The sequence below is a fragment of the Aotus nancymaae genome, unplaced genomic scaffold (genome assembly GCF_030222135.1).
Source record: "Aotus nancymaae isolate 86718 unplaced genomic scaffold, 86718_ANA_hifiasm-v0.15.2.pri h1tg000011l, whole genome shotgun sequence".
Taxonomy (NCBI): domain Eukaryota; kingdom Metazoa; phylum Chordata; class Mammalia; order Primates; family Aotidae; genus Aotus; species Aotus nancymaae.
Window position 1 is genome coordinate 86238396 of NW_026988422.1, and position 13458 is coordinate 86251853.

General features: G+C 63.8%; 1 protein-coding gene across 1 annotated transcript; it reads left to right on the forward strand.

Annotated features, from left to right (window-relative positions):
- Positions 1-1324: 1324 nt before the first annotated feature.
- On the forward strand, positions 1325-9450 carry AMN (amnion associated transmembrane protein). The gene is made up of 12 exons (XM_021675232.2): positions 1325-1395; positions 2511-2629; positions 2725-2769; positions 7094-7181; positions 7392-7609; positions 7756-7893; positions 8039-8147; positions 8262-8344; positions 8517-8679; positions 8758-8920; positions 9002-9089; positions 9171-9450. Exons 1-12 carry the CDS (start codon positions 1353-1355, stop codon positions 9273-9275), a joined length of 1362 nt encoding a protein of 453 aa, XP_021530907.2. The 5' UTR covers positions 1325-1352; the 3' UTR covers positions 9276-9450.
- The last annotated feature ends 4008 nt before the right edge of the window (positions 9451-13458 follow it).

Below are 13458 nucleotides of genomic sequence, written 5' to 3' on the forward strand. Positions count from 1 at the left end.
ACCATCTACCATCTACCACTATCGATTCAAAATTCACCATCTACTCATCAAGGTTCACTTGTCTACTATCCGTCATCCGCCAACCATCATCCACCATTTATCACTTATCTATTTACCATCCATTACCCATCAATTTACCATCCCCCATCCATCATCCACACACTGTCCACTATCCAGCATTTATCCAGCTACAATTCACCGTTTATGCAAACATCATCCACCATCTATCCATCTACCATCCACCTATTCACCATCCACCATCCATTCAGCATTCTTCACTCACCAAACATCCACCATTTAACACTCACTCTTTTCCTTTTTTTAGAGACAGAGTTTCACTCTTGTTGCCCTGGCTGAAGTGCAATGGCGTGATCTCAGCTCACCACATTCTCCACCTTCCAGATTCAACTGATTCTCCTGCCTCAGCCTCCTGCTGGGATTACAGGCATGTGCCACCATGCCCGGCTAATTTTGTATTTTTAGTAGAGACGGGGGTTTCTCCATGTTGGTCAGGCTGGTCTTGAACTCCCGACCTCAGGTGATCCGCCCACCTCAGCTTCCCAGACTGCTGGGATTACAGGCGTGACTCACTGCGCCCGGCCAACACCCACTCTTTATGGTCTACCAGCAGCCATGTATCCATTTATGCACCAGTCATTCTCCATCCACCATTCTCTGATTATCATCCATTCATTTTTCACTCACCATCCTCATCCATCCATCTATCCATCACCCATCCACCCTCCATCACGCCCCATCCACCCCGTCAACCATTCACCATTCGCCCGCCAGGCATCCAGATGGCCTACGCCATGCACCATCCATCCACCATCAATACTACTGTCAATCAGCCGTCCCCGACTCACCATCCATCATTCTCCACCAGCATCCACAGTCCACCCTCTTGTACCATCCATACAGCACGTTCTGTGCAGTATCTTCCTTCTATGGTCCAACCACCCCCCACAATCCATGGGAGGCGGGCGCTGCGTGGAGAAGTGGGCGTCCGGTCCCAATGGTGAGCAGGCTAGGCTCAGCCCCAGCAGCACCCAGGACAGAGAAAGGGGTGAATTCAAAGGTTGTCCCCCTCCCAGCAAGACACTCGTTTCCAGGGTAGGTCAGTCCCCACAAGCGCTTCTTCCTTGCTCTTCTTCCTGGGAACCTAAGGTATTCAGGCCCTGCAGGAGCCGGTAAGGAGATGCCGAGAAGGTGCCTCCCAGGCGCCTGAAGAGTCGGCCCTGGGCGGGTCTGGAGGTAAATGTGTAACGGACCCCTGTGCCCCCACCCGGCCTGCCTGGTCACGCGGGCCCAGTGGGGCAAAGTCTTCTGGTCGGGCAGGGAGCAGAGGCGAGATGGGCGCCCTGGGCCGGGTCCTGCTGTGGCTGCAGCTCTGCGGTGAGCTGGGGTCACACCGAGGGGGCCAGGACGTCAGCGGGTCTGTCAGGACCAAGGGCCAAGGTCCTTCTAGGTCTGGAGGGTGAAGATCTTCCGCGGGGTGGGCAGTGAGTGTTTGGGTAGGGGGCGTGAAACTCGGCCTAGCTTCCCTCATCGGGCGCGTGCGCCGTCCGGGAGCGCGCGGCGAGTGCATCGGTGCGGGAGAGGAGGGGGTCCGGGAGAGGAGGGGGTCCGGGAGAGGAGGGGGTGTGGGAGAGGAGGGGGGTCGGGGGAGGAGGAGGTGTGGAAGAGGAGGGGGTCCGGGAACCTCCACCAGCCTCGGCCTCCGGAGGCTCCTGCCCTCGCGGCTTTTCGGTCTGCAAAATGGGCGCGGTCCCCAGACCCTGCGGGGAGCAGCGAGTGTGCGTGTGGGAGTCTGCGGGGCTGGGCAGCCTGCCTCAGTTTCCCGGTCCCCGAGGGAGCACTAAGCCCTCCCCCCGCCCTTAACACCTGGCAGGCGCGTGTCCCTGGCGCCCACTTCCAACGCCGGAAAAAATTCAGTCCATTCCCTGTCACTCTTCCCTGGGCCCCTCGGGACTCCCTCAGGACAACCCCACCCACCCGGTTCACAGCCGGCCTCACCTGGTCCTGCCGCCCCCAGCCCCTTCTTACTTCTCATGCCCGGAGGCGCTTTCTGTCGCAGCTCTTCCCGGCCCAGGTAGGACTCCTCCAGGAAGCCTTCCTGATTCCAAGGCCGAGGAAGAGGTCTGCGCTGCCCCATCCTCCTCCATGCCCCAGTTGTCACTGTCCTGGACAACCTTGTCCTCTGCTCCAGCGCCAGGCAAAACGGGGGGCAGAGCGGGGAGGCGATCTAGGCAGGTGTCCTGTAGGGCACGGCTGAGCGGGCTCTGCAGATACAGTAGAAGTCCGTCGGAGAGTGCCCGGGCCGGGCGCCCACAGTCTGACCTGATGCCGGGAGGGACCAGGGCCTGGGTCTGGGCCGCGGAGGATGGAGCTCCTATGCGTCCGGACGGGGTGACCCGCGCGGATCCTCCGCACCTCTCTGGGTGGGTGGTTTTCCCTGAGGAGGGGGCGTCCCGTCGAGGACTGCGGGCACTCAGTCGCCTCCTCCCCAGCATTGACCCAGGCGGCCTCCAAACTCTGGGTCCCCAACACCGACTTCGAGGTCGCAGCCAACTGGAGCCAGAACCGGACCCCGTGCGAGGGCGGCGCCGTCGAGTTCCCGGCGAACAAGGTGCCTGGGAGCCCCGGCGGGGTCGGTGATGGGCCTGGACCCTCGGCCCGGGTGGGGCCGCTCCCCGCTCGGCTGAACGCAGCTTATTCCTGCAGATGTTGTCAGTCCTGGTGCGAGAAAGTCACGCCGTCTCAGACTTGGTAAGGAGGGGCTGCGGCTGCCACCGGGCGGGGGATTCTAAACCTCCGAGTCTCCGCGCTGTGCCTCGAGGGCCGCCCCCACCGGCATGGAGGCGCTGCCGGCCTCAGCCTTTGACCTCTGGAGAATATTCTAGGAGGCGGGGGGTGGGGGGGAATCCTAGGGGAGCTTTAGTCCCATGGTCCCAGCCAGGCTGTGTCCTTGGAGGGGTAGGAGGCGCCCCTGTCCCCAGGGCCCTTCTGGTGCCCAGCCATGGGTGGTCTTCTCGGGAATCGCCCGCTCCCTGCCCTTCCCCGAAAGCCTTGCCATGTCCTGGTGCCTAAAGCTCCACCTGTAGAACACTAGGGCAAGGGTCCCCAACCTCTGCCCACCCACCCTCCGGGTCCCTGGCCGGTTTGGAAGAGGCGCCCAGCAGGAGGTGTCCCGCCTGCGCTCTGCCTCCCCTCAGATCGGATCAGATTCTCCTAGAGTCCCCTATTGTCACTGCGCCTGCGAGGGACCTGGGTGGGTGCGCACTCCTTATGAGAATCCAATCGACAGTCCTTGAAAGAACTGTCTCCCACAAAACTGGCCCCTGGTGCCAAAAAGGTTGGGGACTGCTGCCCTAGGGGAGCTTTTTCTCCAACTGCTTCACACAACACTCCCAGAGAATGATGGGCATGCGAGGAAAGCAGGTTCCAGGAGCAGGTAAGTTTGGGAAACGCCGCAGCTGCACTCGCCTGGGGCTTCATCACATATTAGAGGCTCTGATGAGGCCCTAAAGGAAGAGGCGGATTTCCTTGTTCAGGGTGGGTTTCAGGAGCTACAGGCCAGATGCATCCCCTATACCTTGGAGCAAGGAACGGTTTTTACACTTCGCAACCGTTGCGGAAAAAAGAACAATCTTTTGTGGCACTTGAAAAGTATATGACATTCACACCAAAGCGACTGTAAATACAGCTTCACTGGCACACAGCCCGCCCCCTCGGTGGAGTGTCCTTGGTGGCCGAAGTCCGGTTGCAGCAGCAGGCACCGGCTTCCAGGGTGACCTTGGGGCCTGCAGGCCAAGCCCCTGGGCAAAAGCTTCCTCCCAGCACCTTCACAGCCACTCCCGGGCTGCGACTTCGGCCTGTCACCTGCACATCTGCCAGCTCAGTCACTCCTGAGTGAGGGCCACTGGTGTTGGGTCTGGATGTGGGGTCCAGGCCTGGGGGAGTGCCCTGCGTGTGCAGGTGGGGGTATGCGGGGTCAGGGACCCTGGGCCTCATTTTCACCCCAGGGCCGTTCGGGTCATTCCTTCGGGTTTTCCAAAGCCACCTTAACCTGAAAACCACTAGGTGCTGGGCAGGGTTGGGGGGCGGGGGTGGCAGTGTGAGGGGTAGGGGTCCTGACACCCCCACACCCACTGGACCCACCGCAAGATGGCAACGCTCCTGCCCGGGAAAAGGGAGGAGGGCAGGGAGAGGGAGGCAGCTGTAGCTTGTGGCCCCGCCCCCAGAGCCCATGAGTAACCTTGGCAACCAAGCAGCCCAAGTGAAGGGACCCAAGGGTAGAGGAGTCAGGCTGGGATGGGGGTTCCAGGGCCTGGATTTCCCCCCACTACCCTCCCCTGCCAACCTCCTTACTTTCATGATCTCCTTTGGAAGCGCTTGGGCTCTGAAAGGAGGCAACACTCCATTCATTCATTCATCCATTCAGTCGTTCATCCATTGATCATCGACTGCCCAGTGGGAACAGTGCAAGGGCAGGAGTCCCAGCGTGCAGAGGCAGAATTCACCCAGAGCCGCCAGAGCACCCCATCCCCTACACGAGTTGGCTCCGTTCCCTTCCACACCCCTGGCTCCCAGCATGGTCCCTCTGCCTAGATGTGCCCAAGTAACAGTCCACGCACATGAGTGCTTTACTTTGTGATTTTCTGGTTGGGAGCGTCCCTCCCTGCGATTTTCCTTTTCCTTGCCCCTCCTTCCATTTCTCCCCTTTGCCTGCTTTCTTGTCGGCGGGGGGTGGGGGGGTGGGGGGCGGGAGCGCGGTCTCCTGTCTTCCACCCATCCCCCAGCCTTGGCTGGAGGCGCTGCAAATCTGGGCTCACTGTAGACTTGCTGGCAGTGTCCCGTGCTGAACAGAAACCCTCACTGTAATCACCCTAATGCAAGCCCCCTAACTGTAGAACTGTGTTTTAGTGTTTGGTGTGAGAATCCTCTCTGCTCGTCAGTCACGAGGGTAATCCACTGTGTACCCATGCGGCACGTGCTCCAGCAAGCAGGCCTGCTCTGTCTCTCCCCTTAGAATGAGCCTGGCTCCCAGCGTCCTCTGCCTTGCCCTTTGGTCGCAGCACTGCCGGAATCCTCCGTGTGCCTGGGTGTTGTGTCCACAGGCCGCACTGCGCACCCTACGCTGTCCACACTGCGGCTCTGCAGGACGGCTTCATATCCATCGGCGCCACTTGCCCCTTCACTCCTGCTCCAGGGTTCTTTGTGGATCTGATTGTTGCAGATAAATTGTAGGATAGGTTTGCCAGGTACCAACTGTCGCCACCACCACCCCAGAAGCCCTGGAATTTTTTTTTTTTGACACAGTCTCGCTCTGTCGCCCAGGCTGGAGTACAGTGGCGTGATCTCGGCTCACTGCAACCTCCACCTTCTGGGTTCAACCAATTCTCCCGCCTCAGCCTCCCGCGTAGCTGGGATGATAGGAATTTAGACTGGGAGAAATGATAAATAACTGCCTTATGCTGTCAAGCCATCCATTCAGGAGCGTGGACCGCCTCTCCAAGTGTTTCAGACCATCTCTGTCTTCTTTCGAGTCTTAAAATGTTCCCTGTAGAGGCTTTGTATTGGTTAATTCATCAACACTTGGTAAATTTGGTTTTTTCAGACAGGGTCTCACTCTGTTGCCCAGGCAGCAGCACGACTTACTGCAGCCTTGGCCTCCCTGAGCCCAAACAGTCCTCCCACCTCAGCCTCCCGAGTAGCTGGGACTACAGGCTTGCGCCACCACACCGGGCTAATTCTTGTATTTTTTGTAGAGATGGGGTCTCACCATGTTGGTCAGGCTGGTCTGAACCTCCTGGGCTCAAGTGATATGCCCGCCTTGGCCTCCCAGTGTTGGGATTACAGGCGTGAGCCCAGCCTTAAGTCTGGTTTCCACTGTGAATGGTGCCCTATATTTAAAAATTATATTCTCTTTTTATTTTTACATTTTTTTCTAGAGATGGAGTCTCACTATATTCCTCACCAGGCTGGTCTCAAACTCCTGACCTTACCTACTGTGCTCATCTGTTCAATTATGATTTCACGTTTAAATTTTCCCTTCCTTCTTTAAAAAAACATGTTCTTGGCCATGCTTCCTCCTGGGAACCCCTCCCTGTTCCTCAGGTGCTCTGTACTGTGACACACTGTGCCCCCTCGGCTCCGCCTCTGCACCCGTGGGTGGAGTTGGCTTGCTGGCAGTGCCACACCCTCAGATGTGCCCGGAACGCCGCTGCGGGTGTTGGCCTCTTGCTCAGGTGCAGGGCTCCTGGAAAAGCCGAAGAGTGGGCCCTGGCCCCGGTCGGGGGTGAGGTTGGGGAGGGCACGCCCTGCTGTGCTGAGCCCCTCATACCCTGCACCAAGGGTTGCCCTGGCCCAGCGCTCACCCTCAGCCCCTGAAGCAAGAAGGCAGGAGGCCGAGGTCCTGGCACTGGGAGGAGAGGAAGAGTGGAGGGGCAGGCGGTGAGATCCCCATATTTCTGCTGACACCCCAGGCCTGGGCTGTGGCCTCACTTATGTGGTGAGGGAGCTGCATGCCCAGCCCAGGCCTAGGAAACAGCAGGGGCGACTCCACCGCCCGCGACGCCCCCTGCCTCCTTCTGCACCCCGGTTGCAGCCCCTCCCTTCCTCCCTTCTTCCCTCCCTGCCTCCCTCACACACCCAGAGCTCGGCCTGACTCCCCAGGGGCCGGACAACGTTTGAAACTAGTTCCTGGAACCCAGGAGCCCTTGGCCTGTGCACTTTCTCAGGGGGGATGGGGGAGGGGACAGGCCCTGGCAAGAGTCATCCCTGCCCGACTCCCCACGACTCCCCACGGCTCCGTCCTGATCCCAGGCTCGGGCTCTGTCCCTGGCCTGCGTGACAGGACACTGGGCTGTGCCCGCTCGAGGCCTTGCAAACGCGGCCCCACGTTTTCCAGGCCAGATTGTCCTCTCCTCCTCTGCCAGCCTCAGCCAGGCCGAGGACCCCGGGCCTGAGCTCCCCCGGGTCCCCTCCGCGGACTAGGTCTAGCTTCTCGTCCCAGGGCATTGGGGGCGGGGTGGGCGCGGAACAGGCCGGGTCTCCCGCGTGGCGCCGCCTCAGCCCGTGCCTCTTGCAGCTCCTGCCGCTGGATGGGGAACTCGTCCTGGCTTCAGGAGCCGGATTCGGCATCTCGGACGCGGGCTCGCACCGGGACTGTGGCACCGGTGAGGCGGTCGGGCAATGGCGGGGCTCTGGGAGGGGTGACCGGGTTGGGACTGGAGGGGGCGGGTCCGGGGGCGGAGAGAAGGCGTGTCCAGGGGCGGGGCTTGGGCGGTGGCGGGAGTGTCCCGAAGGGGAGCTTGGGAGCTCGTGCTCAGGGGCGTGGCGTAGTGCGGGGCTTGCTCCGCGGAGCTCAGGGTTGCGCCCTCGCTCAGGCGACCCTGCGGTCTTCCGCGACCCTGACCGCTTCTCCTGGTATGACCCGCACCTGTGGCGCTCCGGGGACGAGGCACCTGGCCTCTTCTCCGTGGACGCCGAGCGCGTGCCCTGCCGCCACGACGACGTCGTCTTTCCGCCCAGTGCCTCCTTCCGCGTGGGGCTCGGCCCTGGCGCTAGCCCCGTGCGAGTCCGCAGCATCTCGGCTCTGGGCCGGGTGAGTACGGCCGGGAGGGAGGCTCGGGTCCCCTCTGCCCGCCTCTGCCCGCCCCCGCCCCCCCGGTCTGCACACGTCGGTGAAATGAGCACTCGGGTGATGTCTCCTTCTCGGGCTGGCTCCGGTGGGGACCCGGCTTCCCGCAGACGTTCACGAGCGACGAGGACCTGGCTGCTTTCCTGGCGTCCCGCGCGGGCCGCCTGCGCTTCCACGGGCCGGGCGTGCTGAGCGTGGACCCCGAGGACTGCGCCGACCCGTCTGGCTGCGTCTGCGGCAACGCGGAGGTGAGCGCGGCCGCAGTGGAGTCTCGGGGCCGCGCGAGGGTCGGGACTGTGCCCGGGACCCCAGACGGTCTCTGGCTCGGACGCCTCGTCCTTCTCGCTGCGCTCCGCCCTGGCCCTCCGCGCTGACCACCGCCCCTCGCCCCAGGCGCAGCCGTGGATCTGCGCGGCCCTGCTCCAGCCCCTGGGCAGCCGCTGCCCCCAGGCCGCCTGCCACGGCGCCCTCCGGCCCCACGGCCAGTGCTGCGACCTCTGCGGTGAGCGTCCCGCCCGGGCCCTGCTTGCTGGGACCAACCCAGGCTCGACCCTCTCCAGTTTCCTGCCGGGTCCGGATCCGCGGCGCTGACCCCTGCCCTCCCGCCCCGCCGCAGGAGCCGTCGTGTTGCTGACCCACGGCCCCGCATTTGACCTGGAGCGGTACCGGGCGCGGGTACTCGGCACCTTCCTGGGCCTGGTAATGGGGCCGCGCGGGCAGCTGAGGGGTGTCCCCAGCCCTACCGCTTCCGCCAGGACTCCCCTTCTGCAGGGGCCCCTGCGGCCGCCCACCTGCCCGCCATCCGCCTCTGCCGTCAGCGTCCCCATAGGCTCGGGGGGCTGAGTCAAGCCAACCCCGTCCCCCTCCCCAGCCTCAGTACCAGGGGCTGCAGGTGGCCGTGTCCAAGGTGCCACGCCCGCCCCGGCTCCGCGAGGCCGACACGGAAATCCAGGTGGTGCTGGCAGAAACGGGGCCCGAGACGGGCGGCGCGGGGCGGCTGGCCCGGGCCCTCCTGGCGGACGTCGCCGAGCACGGTAACCGCGCCCACCCCGTCCCGCCGCTCGCCGCCGCGCCTCGCCGCGGGGGAGACTGAGCCGGCCCCTCCGTCGCAGGCGAGGCCCTCGGCGTCCTGGCGGTGACCATGCGGGAGTCGGGCGCGCACGTCGGTGTCGGCTCCGCGGCTGGACTGGCGGGCGGCGTGGCGGCCTCGCTGCTGCTGGCGCTGCTGGTGCTGCTGGTGGCGCTGCCGCTGCTGCGCCGCGCGGGGAGGCTCAGGTACGCGGGGCGGGGATGGGGTCGGGGTGGGGCTGGGGGCTGCCCCGAGGGGCTCACGCCGCGTCCCCGCTACGCCCTCAGGTGGAGGAGGCGCGAGGAGACGGTCCCGGCCGGGGCGGCCCTGGGCTTCGACAACCCAGTGTTCGACGTGGCGGCCTCCAAGGAGCTGGTGAGGGGGCGGGAAGGGGGACCGGGGCCTCCTTGGGCCGGGACTCGGCGCCCGACGCCTCTTGACCGTGTCACTCCCCAGCCCCGGCCGCGGCCGCTCAGCGGGGCTCCGAAGGCGGCCACAGGCAGCACCAGCCACAGTTACTTTGTCAACCCTCTGTTCGCCGGGGCTGAGGCTGAGGCCTGAGCGGCTGCGTGACCGTCAACCTGGGGGCTCCCCACCCCCTCTGGCCCCAGAACCTCCCCCATCCCGGTTACCTGGGGGCTACCCCTCGTCCAGCCCCCAGACCTTCCCTACCCCGCCCCCCGTAGGGGCCAAGGACAGGGAGCCCTTGTACAATAAAGGTGTTTCCTGTACCATCTGGGGCGGCCAGAGGCTGGGGTCTGTGAAGTTGAACCCAGAACTAAGAGGGGGGCTTTTCCCCCGCTTCCGGTGGGGGTGGTGAAAAGCTGGAGGACAGAGGGTTGGGAGAGAGGCAAGGGGTGGAGCGAGCCGAAGGCGGTGCCTCGAGGGGGCAGAGAAGGCGGAAAAGCGCCCCTCCCGGCACCAAGCTGCTGGGACCAGGAGGGGCCTGGCCCCCAGGTGGACACAGATGGCCTTGGGGTCCTGCTGCATAGCTACCTCGCGGCCAGACTTTGGCAGTCCCTGCAAGGCAAGGCCATGCTCTCCCTTTCAGGGTGGCTCTGACCTGGTGGGGTCGGTGCCGGCACTGAGCAGCAGGGGTTAGGACCCAGCTGGCCCTTCCCTGCGTCACTCTGCGAAGGCAGATCACGGGATCACCTGTGTGCCAGTGTGCACCCCTGCACTCAGACAAGCATGCACCCCTGCAATGAGACAAGCATGCACCCCTGCACTCACAAGCGTGCACCCCTACACTCAGACAAGCGTGCGCCCCTGCACTCACAAGCGTGCACCCCTGCACTCAGACAAGCATGCACCCCTGCACTCAGACAAGCATGCACCCCTGCAATGAGACAAGCATGCACCCCTGCACTCACAAGCGTGCACCCCTACACTCAGACAAGCATGCACCCCCGCACTCAGACAAGCATGCACCCCTGCACTCACAAGCGTGCACCCCTACACTCAGACAAGCGTGCGCCCCTGCACTCACAAGCGTGCACCCCTGCACTCAGACAAGCATGCACCCCTGCACTCAGACAAGCATGCACCCCTGCACTCACAAGCGTGCACCCCTACACTCAGACAACAGTGCACGCCTGCACCGAGACAAGGGACCGACCCGGTGTGTGCAACCTAAACTGTGGCACGGCGACCACTTTTGTGAAACCAGCAACTAGGCTGAAGATGTCACCAGCACCCCAAGTCATGGCCTGGTCCGCACTCGGAATCTTCTGCCGAGGGGCCCAGCTCAGTCGCCACACCAGGACATTTCCTGTACCCCAGATCAGGGCGCTGTGCTTCAGGGCGTGTCTGTGTTGTGGTTAGAATGTGTCACTCTTGGTGCTGTGCACTGTCCTGTCCAGTGACCGCCACAGGTGACACCTGTGCTCGAACGGCTACTATTTGAGTTTTGAAAGTGGCTGATACCCCCACAAGCACGTTACAGGCACATTTTGAGTGTCGGGTGCAAATTGGGGAGCAAACCTGAGCTGACCTGGCACCATCTGCTGCCAGCTGCTCAGCTCACTCATAGATGAGACTGTGCCAGCAGAGACCCGCTCCTGGTGTGGGCTGTGGGAGGAGATTCTCTGGGGCCCGCCCTGGTGTGGGCGGTAGGAGATTTTCTGGGGGACCCGACCCTGATTTGGGCTGTAGGAGGAGATTCTCTGGGGGACCCACCCCTGGTGTGGGATGTGGGAGGAGATTCTCCGGGGGACCCGCGCCTGGTATGGGCTGTAGGGGGAGATTCTCTGGGGACCCGCCCTGGTGTGGGCGGTAGGAGATTTTCTGGGGGACCCGACCCTGATTTGGGCTGTAGGAGGAGATTCTCTCAGGGACCCACCCCTGATGTGAGATGTGGGAGGAGATTCTCTGGGGGACCCGCCCCTGGTGTGGGCTGTGGGAGGAGATTCTCTGGGGGATCCGCCCCTGGTGTGGGCTGTGAGGAGATGCTCTGGGGGACCCTCCTGTGGTGTGGGTTGTGGGGCGAGATTCTCTGGGGGACCCGTCCCTGGCGTGGGCTTTGCTCGTAGATTCTCTGGGGGACCCACCCCTCGCGTGGGCTGTGGGAAGAGATTCTCTGGGGGACCCGCCCCTGGCGAAGGCTGTGGGCAGAGATGCTCTGGGGCACCCGCCCCTGGTGTGGGCTGTCGGGGGAGATTCTCTGGGGGACCCGCCCCTGGTGTGGGCTGTGGGAGGAGATTCTCTGGGGGACCCGCCCATGGTGTGGGATGTGGGACGAGATTTTCTGGGGGACCCGCTCCTGGTGGGGGAGGAGATTCTCGCGGGACTGGCCCCTGGTGTGAGCTGTGGGAGGAGATTTTCTGGGGGACCCGCCCCTGGTGTGGGAGGAGATTCTCTGGGGGACCCGCCCCTGGGGTGGGATGTGGGAGGAGATTCTCTGGGGACCCGCTGGTGTGGGAGGAGATTCTCTGGGGGACCCGCCCCTGGGGTGGGATGTGGGAGGAGATTCTCTGGGGACCCGCTGGTGTGGAAGGAGATTCTCTGGGGGTCCCGCCCCTAGTGTGGGATGTGGGAGGAGATTCTCTGGGGGACCCTCCCCCGGTATGGGCTGTGGGAGGAGATTCTTTGGGGTACCCTCCCCTGGTGTGGGCTGTGCGAGGAGATTCTCTGGGGGACCCTCCTCTGGTGTGGGCTGTGGGAGGAGATTCTCTGGGGACCCGCCCCTGGTGTGGGCTGTGGGAGGAGGTGCTCTTGGGGACCCGCCCCTGGCGTGGGCTGTGGGAGGAGATTCTCTGGGGGACCCGCCCCTGGCGTGGGCTGTGGGAGGAGATTCTCTGGGAGACCCGCCCCTGACGTGGGCTGTGGGAGGAGATTCTCTGGGGGACCCGCCCCTGGCGTGGGCTGTGGGAGGGGATTCTCTGGGGGACCCGCCCCTGGCGTGGGCTGTGGGAGGGGATTCTCTGGGGGACTCGCCCCTGACGTGGGCTGTGGGAGGAGATTCTCTGGGGGACCCGCCCCTGGTGTGGGCTGTGGGAGGAGATTCTCTGGGGGACCCGCCCCTGGTGTGGGCTGTGGGAGGTGCTCTGGGGGACCCGCCCCTTGTGTGGAAGGAGATTCTCTCAGGGATCCACCCCTGGTGTGGGCTGTGGGAGGAGATGCTCTGGGGGACCGTCCCCTGGTGTGGGCTGTGGGGAGATGGTCTTGGGGACCCGCCCCTGGTGTGGAAGGAGATTCTCTCAGCGATCCGCCTCTGGTGTGGGCTGTGGGAGGAGATCCTCTGGGGGACCCACCCGTGGTGTGGGCTGTGAGGAGATGCTCTGCGGGACCCGCCCCTGCTGTGGGGTGTGCGAGGAGATGTTCTGGGGGACCCGCCAGTGGTGTGCGCTGTGGGAGGAGATGTTCTTGGGCACCCGTGACTGGTGTGGGCTGTGGGAGGTGCTCTGGGGGACCCGCCCTGGTGTGGCCTGTGGATGGAGATGCTCTAGGGACCCACCCCTGGTATGGGCTGTGGGAGGAGATTCTCTGGGGGACCCGCCCCTGGTGTGGGCTGTGGGACGAGACTCTCTGGGGGACCCGCCCCTGGTGTGTGCTGTGGGAGGAGATTCTCTGGGGGACCCGCCCCTGGTGTGGGCTGTGGGAGGAGATTTTCTGGGGGACCCGCCCCTGGTGTGGGCTGTAGGAGGAGATTCTCTCAGGGACCCACCCCTGGTGTGGGCTGTGGGAGGAGATTCTCTGGGGGACCGTCCCCTGGTGTGGGCTGTGGGGAGATGGTCTTGGGGACCCGCCCCTGGTGTGGAAGGAGATTCTCTCAGCGATCTGCCTCTGGTGTGGGCTGTGGGAGGAGATCCTCTGGGGGACCCACCCCTGGTGTGGGCTGAGATCCTCTGGGGGACCCGCCGCTGCTGTGGGCTGTGCGAGATGTTCTGGGGGACCCGCCCCTGGTGTGGGCTGTGGGAGATGTTCTGGGGGACCTGCCCGTGTTGTGGGCTGTGGGAGGAGATGCTCTGGGGGACCCTCCCCTGGTGTGGGCTGTGGGAGGAGATTCTCTGGGGGACCGTCCCCTGGTGTGGGCTGTGGGGAGATGGTCTTGGAGACCCGCCCCTGGTGTGGGCTGTGGGAGATGTTCTGGGAGACCCACCCGTGGTGTGGGCTGTGGGAGGAGATGTTCTGGGGGACCCGCCCGTGGTGTGGGCTGTGGGAGGAGATGTTCTGGGGGACCCGCCCGTTATGTGGGCTGTGGGAGGAGATGTTCTGGGGGACCCGCCCGTGGTGTGGGCTGTGG

Bases quoted from the DNA above. Each gene is read 5' to 3' on its own strand.
- AMN (XM_021675232.2), top strand. From the start codon at position 1,353: ATGGGCGCCCTGGGCCGGGTCCTGCTGTGGCTGCAGCTCTGCG. The intron at 2,630-2,724 runs GTGCCTGGGAGC...TTATTCCTGCAG, and splicing joins TCGAGTTCCCGGCGAACAAG to ATGTTGTCAGTCCTGGTGCG. The intron at 8,921-9,001 runs GTACGCGGGGCG...CTACGCCCTCAG, and splicing joins CGCCGCGCGGGGAGGCTCAG to GTGGAGGAGGCGCGAGGAGA.